The 12,046-nt window shown below is 46.6% G+C and overlaps 1 protein-coding gene across 21 annotated transcripts in view; it reads right to left on the bottom strand.

The window, feature by feature from the left end:
* Positions 1 to 12,046, bottom strand: part of WNK1 (WNK lysine deficient protein kinase 1) — a 136,058-nt gene that overhangs the window by 3,030 nt on the left and 120,982 nt on the right. For 11 of the 21 annotated variants that reach the window (XM_067756013.1, XM_067756012.1, XM_067756014.1 and 8 more), the window contains 8 exons: positions 10,981 to 11,054; positions 9,144 to 9,775; positions 8,364 to 8,563; positions 6,776 to 6,970; positions 5,811 to 5,903; positions 3,301 to 3,342; positions 1,402 to 1,428; positions 301 to 488 (listed from right to left, as the gene is read on the bottom strand). In XM_067756013.1, the coding sequence (XP_067612114.1) occupies positions 301 to 488; positions 1,402 to 1,428; positions 3,301 to 3,342; positions 5,811 to 5,903; positions 6,776 to 6,970; positions 8,364 to 8,563; positions 9,144 to 9,775; positions 10,981 to 11,054 (1,451 nt within the window). The remainder of the gene's footprint in view (positions 1 to 300; positions 489 to 1,401; positions 1,429 to 3,300; positions 3,343 to 5,810; positions 5,904 to 6,775; positions 6,971 to 8,363; positions 8,564 to 9,143; positions 9,776 to 10,980; positions 11,055 to 12,046) is intronic. The other 10 variants (XM_067756010.1, XM_067756011.1, XM_067756023.1 and 7 more) reach the window with 5 other exon arrangements.

Consider the following 12,046-nt stretch of genomic DNA (forward strand, 5'->3'; position numbering starts at 1 on the left):
CCTTCCATCATAATTATTGGCTCTTTATATTTATCAAATACTTGTTCTGACTGGAGGTGGGTGGTGTTGTGTGTGTGTAGTTCAGAGTGTGAAAGGAAAAGGGAAGAAAAAACTGAGCTGACCGATACAGAGCTCGGGATTCAGGGCAGGAAAACTAAAAGGGAACCTGGGTGATTTTTGTCTTGTTTTCTTAAAAGTGTTAAAACTCATGAGCTACTGAAGAAGGTCCCTCATATGAGCGAGACACGTGCTCACTGATACTCTGATGGATCCGGAAAATGGCAAAAGGGGCAGACTGACCTCGTAACTCATGTGTCCTTTGCTTCCTCTCCTGCCTGAGAGATTCATGGCGTCTCGGGCCCAGTTGTCCACCAACTTGTGCAGGTCATCTGTGAACGTGCCCTTCCTGCTGGACGTCATGGCAGGAGGCTGAGCCTGGGCGGCCTGACTGTTCACTGTTCCCCCAACGGTGTTTGTGCTGCTGGTCCCTAAAGTCAGAAGAAGAAACAGAGTACAACCATTAAAAGAGGCTTGGGTTGTAATTTCAGGGAGAGGAAAAACTTCCGAGGATGATGAATGGCAAACCACGGAATGGGGAGGGTGAAGTGGGAAGCCATGCAAGGAAAGGAAGGTTCCAAGGCTCTTATGTAGCCAAATGCTCTGGCATCCCAGGGTAAGGGAAACAGTTCTCTTCAGGAGCTCCAGACGGGGCTGAGCGACTGCGGGTGAGGGAAGGCACAGAGGGCGGGGACCTCCTCCTGCCCATCCTCATGGCATCCTGGAGCGCAGACACTCGCTGCTGGGCCTCTACGCCCAGCATCACCTGGGGGAGAGGAGAGCTGTGCGGTGTGGCCAGTGAGGCTGGCTGCTCTAGAATGCTGCAGAACAGGGCAAGAGAAGGGGATCCCTGGAGCACTGGGCAGGGTTCATGGAGGAGTTGAAGGAACGCAAAGACAAGCCCCAGGAAAGATGGGCTCCCAAACCACGTGGGACCATCATGGTCTTCAGCCATTCTTTCACAGAAAGGGGCGACAAGAGAAAGCGTGCTCTGGTCGGAAACCTTTTTCACCTGGACCCATAAACATGAACTGCAAACGCAAACTTGCGAGAGTTAAGGCTTCAACGTCTCCCCATTTCCTTTGCGTAAAGAACCAAGAGCGCTCAGGAGGAAGGCTCTCTACGGTGTGCCTGAGTCTTTCAGCTCCAGGAAGGCGTGGCTTCCCAAAGATGACCTCAGTTCCGCTGCTTCAAGGCCTCTACGGCCCCCACTCCCCAGAAGAGCAAGCACTCTCATGCGCGCCCGGCTGAGGCAGGGGTGCGGAGGGGGAGGACGCTTTGGGGCTGTGATGAAGGAACTCTATTTCTATGGTTTGATGAGAAAGAAAGGAGTCTGTGTCCTGCCTGATTTCGGCTCTGCTGGAGGGCACACTGGCGATTATTCGAAGAGGCGAGTTTTAGGGAAGAGGGAAAGAAAAGTCACGTCTTGTGTTTTCCCGTCACCCCCCACTTTCTTACCAGATCTCACATTTGCTGCAGAATAAATGAAAGCTGTTGGGGTAGGCTGTGAGCCATTAGGACTTAAGATCCCCAACTACTGCCAGGGCTAGATATTTAAATGCATGCATCTTCCTGCTTTCAAGATCCAAGCAGCACCAGAGCACAGCAGCACACTGGAAGCAACTCTGCCATGTAGAAGCCCCCTGTAATCCACTGCTGCTCTCGAGGCCGGTACGCACCCTGCCACCCAGGAACGGCACACCCGAGCACACGTGTCCTAGAGGAACAGCTATTCTGAGGTGAAGCTGCAGAGTGCGAGGGGCACGTGCTTCTTATCACCAAGGCAAGACAAGCCGGGCCGACTGCACGTGTTGTCAGCTCACTCTCTCAGTGCCCGCCAGAGCCACGGGGGCTGCTATCACACACACCGTGTAAAGGGAAGAGTAAGCTCCCTGTGGAACAGGAGGCCCAGGTGCAAAGTGGAAAAGCACAGGAGACAGCGTTCCTCGAACAGCAGCAGTGAGACAGCGCTGGGGCGGGAAGCGCAGGCAGCGAGGATGGCGGTCGTGCTAATGGCGGATCCCGAGAGCAAGCACATCACATGCATGAGGACCGCCATCCTCCTTGAATGACAGCTGCTTCGCGAGCTTGATGGTGAGCGAGACGATGAAAACAAAACATAATCACAAGTGAGCAGAGCTGTCAAAAGCCAAATTCAGAAGCTTGCGGAGCTGAGCACTGCCGGCCACAAACTGCTCGTGCTAGAACCACACCCTCTGGTCTCATGCCAGTCGCCGCTGATGCTGAGGCCCCTTTATGGCCTCATCTTGTTACACGACACTGGATTCTGAATGTGGGGTTTACACCACGGGGGAGAGTCAGCCTCACAGTTCACCTTCTCATTCTGGCTTCTGAAAATAGCTTTCCCATTAAAGGACACAGACGAACACACACATCCCCTTTCTGACCAGGAATTAACTCCCAGGAAGAGCTGACTTGGCTAATAAAGCCCAGGAGAACGGGGAGTGCGTCTGGCCCACTGTAGCACTAGAGTGCTGAAGAGCACTGGTAAAGCAGGTATTTCTGAGAATGCTGCTTGCCTTCCTGAGAGGATATGACTCTCCTTTGAACCTTCTTCAGTTCTGCTGAAAGCTCTAAAAGTCGTGCATCCTCTACCACCAGAAGTTCACTTTCTGACGTTCTCCTGCCGTAATACATGCCCCCACCCCACCGCCGGATCCTAGTAACAACCCTACGAGCCACAGCTTACTGCCCAGTCTCCCAAGCACAGAGTTTTCTGGAGGGGCCTCTCGGTGGCTGCTGGGCTGCTGAACTGTCCTCGCTCTCACGAGAAGCCTCCTGTCTACACGGAGTGTCCCTGCCCTCAGCAGCCCAGCAGCCGCTCCCACTGCGATGTGAGGGCCCAGGCTCTCGCAGGCCACGGTCCCGGCCGAACCCCCGTGGGCGCACAGCGCCGGGTGCACGTTTTTGACTACAGGACTCTCTCCCAAGGAGCCAGGCCTCCCTGAGGCCCCTACGCACATCTGCAGGCGCCTCCACCCACAGCTGTCACAGAGCCAGGGCACGGGGCCATCAATGAAAGCACTGTGAGGCGACCTTGAATCTGGAAGGACAGCCAGTGGCAGCAACTGAGCATGTTAAAGACGACACCAGAAAAGGGTGCAGGACTAGCCGGACGGGAGCTGGGAGTCCGAGAGTCATGAGGCTTCGGGATTCAAAGACCTCAAGCGCAACAGGCTTTGCAATCAAGGGCCGGAAGTAACAGAAAGAAAGGATAATTACTACAGAGCTGGTTGCAAGGACAGACTTTTTTCACCATCTTCCCTGAAGCACAAAGAGAGAGCAATGTGTTAAAGATAAGGAAACATCAGTGTAAAATATTTAGAATCTCCAAACAGCACACAAAGTCCCAGCAAGAGAAAGCAGGAGGGGAGACGGACTGGAGGGACCCGGGAGCCCTGCCACAGATGCCACTCTGTATGATGGACCCTCCTGGCTGCTGGTTCCCGGCTGGCAGAAGTGAGTTTCCACACCCAGTCTTTGTACCTAGAAGAGCGATGCCCTGCACCAAGGTTCGGGATGAACCCCAGTCTCTCTCTGGGTCTCACTGCTTGAATTTCAAACACCCAAGCAGTCTCTCCACCGACCCTGTCCCCCGCTCCTGCTTCTCTTGCCGGGTTGTTAACAAAGCACTCAATTAAATGCATTAACAATTCTACCACAGGAGGCTGACAGATGGTACCATTGTTACAGTTTTAATTTAAATTGGCTAACACTCTATTTCCACATCCTAGACATACAATACTAACCCTTTCCCTCCTAGAAAAATCTTTAAAAATATGTGGAAAACAAGCAACTTTTGAACATAAATAAAGCATTAAGCCAAGCCGTGCTTCCAAACCATTATCTATTTTGAAAGCATAGAGTAAAGCATCGGAGACTAGTTAAGACCCCATGCCTGTGAGCCCCGGTTCTCTTTCCATATTTGCTTTTTTTTTTTTGGCCTCGTTGCACGGCTTCCAGGATGGGATCTCAGTTCCCTGACCAGGGATTGAACCTGGGGCCACGGCAGTGAAATCACCGAGTCCTAACCATGGGCCCTCCATATTTGCTTTAAACCTGCCTCTTGTGATTTGTTCATCAAGGCTTACGTGATGTACACTGACATGCCTTCAACAGAGGTAGGGCCTCTAATTTTAAGACCCAAAAGGAAGTGATAAAATTTAATACTTCTAATCACTTTCACCTGAACAACAGTGTAATACCACCTACCTTTAAGAGTGTGATGAGAATTTACTGAATTATTTAATCTGAAGTGGTACCTGTCACCACTACACTTCCTTCACAAAAAAGCCTTGGTTCTCTTTCTTCCCTCTTAGACATTTCAGGCTACATAACACAGGCCTGACACATCACACTTTATTTCAAAACACTTGTCTCCTACTGTTAATGTCTTTTCCTCTTTCTAGCTGGACATATAAATAAAATGCTTACTTAAGTGTCAAGGAGCTAATATTCTTGGTCCAGCTTAGCCTTGCCAGAAAAGCTACTGATCTCAGTGCTCAAAAACCTACCAAATTGGGGCTTCCCTGGTGGCGCAGTGGTTGAGAGTCCGCCTGCCTTTGCAGGGGACACGGGTTTGTGCCCCGGTCCGGGAAGATCCCACATGCCGCGGAGCGGCTGGGCCCATGAGCCATGGCCGCTGAGCCTGCGCATCCGGAGCCTATGCTCCGCAACGGGAGAGGCCACAACAGTGAGAGGCCCGCGTACCGCAAAAAAAAACCCTACTAAATTGGGTAAGCCTTCCACCTCCCTCTTTGTTAAACAGCCCTAGACCAGTGCCCAAGGACCTCTGAACCATACTCAGAAACGACGATGGTCCGAGCACATGCATTTAAAAAGCACTTCAGTAACCACATCAGAAGTTTGAGGCCTTAACAGAGAAGATCTTTACCTGAACTCTAACAAAGGTTTTCTACTTGAGCCTTATTTTTGTTTAAAAAATTTTTATTTCAACATACGTTTACCGACTACCTGCTACGTGCCAGGTAGGTGTGGTTTAATCAGAGAGAAATAATGTCTTGTGCCTGTGATCTTATCTGATTTGTGTAGGACCACCTGCATTCCACACATGGGGAGATGGGCTGGAGAGGTTGGATGACTTGCTATTGTGCCCTGTTCAGGGGAAGAAAGCTGAGAAATCCCAGCATTCTTGTTAAAAAGCCCATTTTTGCTTGCAGGTGCTGGCCCTTCAGTCTTTAGTAAGCCTTATAAGAAGAACTACACTGAAACCCTTTCTGAAATTCTGATTTCATGGAGTTACAGGGTAGTGGTGGTGAAAACATCCAATAAAGAGATTCTAGCATCTTCTCAATTGATAGATGGTTATGCTTAATTGAGGGGAAAAAAAAAAAAGATTCCAACCTACTCTGCAGAAGAAGAGAAAAATAGGGTGTAACTTTTCCCCGGTACCAGTGGCCAAGATGCTTTCTGTGGCTTCTAATGCCACAGCAGGGGGCAGTGCTGAGCAGGACTGTGAGCCCAGATTTCGCTATGCTGAGCGACCCCGTGCCCTCTGTCATGGGCCTAGGAAGAGGCAATTCTTCCAGAAACTTATTTTGATGTTTACAGAAACCTATTGTTATTTCTACATCTTTTATCATAATTAACAGAGACCCAAACTTCTGAGGGTAATAGTAGTTCAGCCAAGACAAATGCACATGGACTGCGTGAAACAACAGATCCAAGCGGCAGAAACACAAGGACAAGGAAGGAGTAAAGGTGTTACACACAAAGAGCCAAGCAGGGCGTACTCAGAAATCGGGTCCTCCTGCCACCAGGTTTGAACGTCACCTGCTCAGACGCACAGTTAAACTTCGCACAGCCTGTGAGAGGGGAAGAACAGGGAAGAATGGGGAGAGAAGAGACAGAACACAGCTACGAGACGTTAGAACCCGAGGCTGGAGAGTGAGATGCGCTAGGACAGCACACAGAGGAACGAGCTTCCAGGACAGGCCTGGACGTGGGGCAGGAGGGTCAGGCCGCAGTCCCGCCACCTGCCTAGACCGAGCGCCTCCCCCAAGGACACTCATCCTGCTGGGAGGCGGCCTAATGCCTAACTTCTGTGGCGCTGTGGCGAAAGCACCTACTTCACTATCTAGATTCCTGATTTCACTCTTCTCCACCCACATGCCCAACTCCTTTCAGCTTCTAGATCTAATGTTACCAGAAGGTCTTTCCTCTACAGGAATGTTCTGAGTGATCATTTTATTAAACATTTGTTTATTAACCTCTATTTGGGAAGTAGATTATGGGTAAAAACTTGAATGGACTTCAATTCATTTTAGTATGTGTCTCTCATACTTAGAAATTTTAGAAGTCTACGCTGGCTAATCAAATGCATTAACTTTCAGAAATGGCTGAAACTCCTTAGAATGTGGTCCAGGAAATCCCAGTCTAGTCCTAAAGCATAAGCCCCAGATCCCGAAGGAGTCACTCATCTCACTGAGGCTTCACAGGGCACAGGTGTCACTTTTTACTGTAGTCCCTTGAAAAAACCTATTTCCACCCGATGGGAGCAGTGATCCCACCCACTCCCCTTACAGCCCAAAGAACCATGTGGGTACCGTGCGGCTGGTTCCTGGTCAGCTGCTCCTCCAACCCACCTGAACAGGTTCCTCACCAGGCTTTTGTCCCACATATGGCAATATGTCCATTTTAATGTTCTTGGAAGATGCTGGCTGCTCTGATTTCTTACCTTGACCTGGAGCAGAAAGGCTTGGTACTGAAATGGCACCATCACTGGTGAAGGCTGAATACAGGTTGTCACTGGAGGGAGATGGCTTAAGGGGCTGTAACAGCTGATTCTGCCCCGTCTCTGGGATGTTGCCAGGAGCGGGGAGGGTCTGCTGCGGGTGCAAGACTGAAGCTGCACTCTGGCCAGACAGGTTACCTGCCAAAAGACACAGCGGCATGAGGGAACGTGCACAGCCTTCCAACCGCACCTGACAGGCACTGTCTTTCCTCCAATGTGTCCCACTGACGGATTAATAATGGGCCAAAAACTATAGGAGATCAAAGAGCAAGGGTCTCACTGACAGGAGGGGAAGTGAGATGTAGCAGGAGACTCAACAGGCAACAGGGCTACAGGACCCCATCCCTGAAGATGCTGAGCCATAGACAACTTGGATGATTCCAAGTCTAAGCTGAGTAAGAAGACTAGCATGTGCAGTGGACATGAGAGAATTCCACTTTGCAATCTCAGCATTGCCTTTTTTACCCTCTTATAAACACTGAGTTGGATCATGATACAAATTGGTTCCAGAGACAGTCTCTGCTTAGTCTTTCCTGTACATGTGTCAGATCAAGTACAAAAGAGATGTCGAAAATGATGTAGGGATTGGAGAGTAATGCATATTTAAAATTATTCTTAAAAGGTGGCTTTCAGTCATTAGCCAGGTGGCCTGAAATGGACTAACTTCTCTATTCCTTAGTAGCTAGTGGCTAGAAGTCCACGCAAAAAGAAGGTCAAAATTGGGATCAGAACCTGAATTAGCTGCTATAGCTTATCATCACATGTCTCCTAACAAACTGGTTCTCATGTGCTAGAGAAAAGCTTGGGGTTTCTGAAAGCTTCCAGAGAATGGAAAGCTGTTAAGTTTACAACTGCTTTCCAACATATTTATATTAGAACTGAAGAGCAAGTATGAGGTATAAACTTTTTTTAGCTGCTTTTACTTTTCAACTAGTTATCTGTTAACATTACCATAATTTCACCAAATGGTAAAAACTCGCTATCATAATAAAAAATAGGCAAACTACAATTCATTTCCAGAGATTATGATTTAACTATTTTTTTGATTATAAACACTAGCAAGTTCTTTATTCCAATACAGATAAATAAAACAAAAACTTTAGCCAAGGAAATTATCATATGACATACCCAAATACTTACATGAAATTTACATTCATCCCTGTTGTAATTATGACCAATTCATTCATTAAAAAGGAAGAATCTACCTGGACTTTACTAACAAGAACAATGAATTTTCTCTCAACTGCCTACGAGCTTGGTGAAATGTGAGCTCCACGAGTTAGCAGGCAAAGCTAAGTGTTTTATCCTCATCAACAACTATAAACGGAGGCAAAATGGATTACAAAGGAATAGGTCATAGCACTGACCTGTCTTCCATAAACTCAAAAGACGTTCTATAAATACGGGGAGTAGACAAGGCAAGGAAGCAAGCGTATTAGGGAAGTCAAACGCCTTCGAAATTTAACAAATGTTCCGTAGGTTATATACACATTTGGAGACAAAAACATAAGATGGGACACCCATGGCTGACCTGGTCCAGGGCTTTTATTCCCCAAGGAACTGCTGCGACTAGACTTGTTGCCTTTGCTTTTGGTGGGTCGCCTTCTTCTCCCTGCAAGGGGGGCAGCTGGGGGAATGATGACAGCAGGAGGAACCTTGCCCAGTTTGGTATACAAAGATTCAATTTCATGCTTCTGGCGACTCTGCAGGTCTTGAATCTCTTTAAGATGTCTATGAAAGATAACCAAGCATAATTCAAAAATATAACCACCTTTGTTCAAACAAGAATTAACAACATTATTTAACCTCCATTCACGTATTTACTCACCAGTGGATCCTTCCCCCAAATGTACTGAATCTAACTGCTGTCACCTTGTGATTCAAGTGTGTCAGCTCCTCTTGCTGGCCTCCGTTACCCAAGCCAAATTCCAGCAAGCTCCTAGCCAACCACAAATGGTTGGTGATGTGTTAGGAGAAAGAGATTTCCTGACTTGGAAGCTCTACACAGGAACACTGAACTTGCGAACCGGACCCAGTTCATCAAACGTGACCAAGAAAACCTGCTATCGTAATCCATATCCCAGTGTCATTACCAGATTCATCTGGTAGACCAATAATAGCTAAGATGAAGTTCACAACGCAAAAGAGCCACTGACAACAATAACATGCTACGAGTAATGCCAAGGTGCTGAAGCAGTTCTGTAAGAACTACCTTCAGACAGCCAGCTCTTGTACACCCCACCCTCTAGCTCTGGGAGCCAGCTCTTCATACGGCTCTGCTGGTACCCTTTCACAGGAGAAACGCACGTACTTTTCTCGTAGCCGCCGCAGCTCTAACTTCAAGTCCTCATCTTCAATATCTGATTCATTGTCGCTGCTCATGTAAGAGGAGTTGAAGGAATGACTCAGGCCCTGGACAGGGAGGCTCTTTGAGCTCAGCTGCGGGGAGTGCGGACTCCCTGAGCCATCGTCCACATCCCGAGCGAGGAAGGCAGCCTCCAGGTCAGAGGACGGCCCGTTCAGATGTGAAGCCTCTGACAGTTCGGGCTTCTCTTTCTTTGGTATCACAGCAGGAAGAACGTCATGTCCCAAATCCAGAAAAGGAGGAGATACCACTGGTCCCTCCTTCTTTGCCTCAGTAATCTCGTCTTCGGTTCTTGAAACAGAGAAACGACCGACTTTGCTTGCTGTAGTTGTCACCTGAAAACGTCCAACCTTGGTTGGCTGCCCAGTTTCAGGAGTTTTACGGGCGCTACTATCTGGCATATCTGAAGAGACGCCACGGACAGCTATCCCATTGGGCTCTGGCCTCACCAGGGTACTCTCTGGACTACTGCTTGACAGCACTGAGGACTCTGAAGTACTGGATTCAAAATGAACAGACTTTACATCTTCTGACTTATTTTTACCCTCTTTCTGGAGATCATCCATTGCAACTGAAACCTGATGGAAAGAGACCAAAAGTGAATCACTTTATTTCCCAGTCTGAGTAGGCTGATTGTTTGCATAGCCCCTCCATCTCTGACTGTGAAAATAAACTGAATACCATTCACTGTAGAGCATGACATATCTATACTGAGATGTACAGATGAGATGTAGATTCTGAGTGGCTGGCTAGGCTAAGTAAGTAAATTATTTACTTTCATATCTCATGTTGTGCACAGGACTCAGATTACATCTTAATGAAAATATAAATAACAACAGGTCATGGAATACTGAAGGTTGCTTGTGAACAAGAAAAACTACAAAGATTAAATCCAATAAATGTTAAATGCCAGCTAAGCTTCAAGAATCAGCACAACTAGCTGGTGCTAAAAGAAGGATATAGATCGTTGTCCTAGTTCGACAATGTATTATAAATACAAACTCAGGGCGGCGACAAACTCTGAGAAACTCAGTTTACAAATGAGAAAAACATGACCTAATATCCCCAACTTCAATTGCTATCATGAGAATAATAAGAAAGCAGGTGTGAAAACAGAAAAAGAAAAAAAAAAGATTTTCAAAGCTTGTATAGCCCTATGTACTAAGCCAGAAAATGTTCACTTGTTTCCCAACTGGGAAAATACAATTAGATGGTATTATTTGATGATGACTCAGTATTTTCACTTTGGAAATTAATCCTAAGAAAATTATCCTAAACATGGAAAATGTTTTTATATACAAAGACGTTCACTGTTACTTTACTTACTGTGTTGGAAAAATCAGAAACCACCTAATGACTGACAATAGGAAAATGGTTAGATATACCTACTACTAGATGGGAAAAAGCTACAAAGTATCAATATCATTCAGAGGAGAAGCAGGGCCAATTTTAGATATACACATGTACAGAGCAAAAGGAATAGAAAGAAACACACCCCTAAAAGTAATCCCAGGGGGGTGGGGTGGAAGGATGGGCAGACAGTGTGACTATCTACTGTTTTCTCTACTGTTCTAAATATTCTTTATTTTCTTTAATTAGCATGTATTATTTTTAAGAGGGGAAAATGATAAAGAGCTAAAAACTGCTTTATATAAAAGAAATATATCATTGATGGCAATTCGGTCCTAAAAGGTAGATAATAATTTTATTATATACACACTCCCCCCAAACTGGGAATCCCTTTTTTATTATATACACAATCCCCCAGCAGTGACTGTCTTACCTGAAATCGCCCCATCTTAAAAACACCAGTCCCTGAAGTGGGTGCTAGGATAGGACCTTCTGTGACTTGAGACACTGAAACAAGTACATGGAGGAGGAAAAGAACTTAAATCAGCATCTTTTTTTAGTTGGCTTCTTTTTGCTTCAGCCAGAAACACAGCAAAATGAGACTACATATCAGAAGAAGAAAGTTGTTACAGGTAAGGGAGATTTCCTTACCCCCCTTTCCCTGACCCTGTCCAACAAGGGGAAACAGTTACTGTTTGCTTTCCTACTAGACACCTTGAGTGTGAAAGACTGTATCGCTGTGAAACCCTCTACCTTCCCTTGTACACTCGCACAGAGGAATGGCACTGTTTGGAGGAATAAAAGTCACACAGCAGCAAGGCGGCTTCACGGCTTAACTCAAACATGAAGAGATACTATAAAAACTAAGGCTGGGCTTCCCTGGTGGCGCAGTGGTTGAGAGTCCGCCTGCCAATGTGGGGGACACGGGTGCGTGCCCTGGTCCGGGAAGATCCCACATGCCGCGGAGCGGCTGGGCCCGTGAGCCATGGCCGCTGAGCCTGCACATCCAGAGCCTGTGCTCTGCAACGGGAGAGGCCACAACAGTGAGAGGCCCGCGTACCACAAAAAAAAAAGACAAAAAACAACAAAATAAACTAAGGCTAACAGGAAATGACACTACAATTTCATCCTATGATTCAAAGGCAGAAATAAATGAAGCAAACAGTAAGATTTTTACCTAGGATACTAAAGACCCATTTTTAAATGAAAACCAGCTATGACAAACTGGTTTAGGCAACACTTAAGCAAAATCCTGGAGCAAGACAGTGTAAGCGGCAGAATCACTGGTAAGTAGTTTTGAGCCACTTTAAAGCCACCGAGGTCCTCCTCTTTAGGGACAATCACTTGTCTGAGTTTCTTTCTAGAGATAATTAATATATATCAGCATTTTCTTTATTTTATACAACTAGTAGAATATTGATTTTGATATTTTCATTTAATGATGTAACTTAAGAGATCTTTCCATATCAGTCTCATTCTTTTTAATGGCTGCATAGTGT

Source organism: Pseudorca crassidens, chromosome 11 (assembly GCF_039906515.1).
Source record: "Pseudorca crassidens isolate mPseCra1 chromosome 11, mPseCra1.hap1, whole genome shotgun sequence".
In the NCBI taxonomy this organism is placed as follows: domain Eukaryota; kingdom Metazoa; phylum Chordata; class Mammalia; order Artiodactyla; family Delphinidae; genus Pseudorca; species Pseudorca crassidens.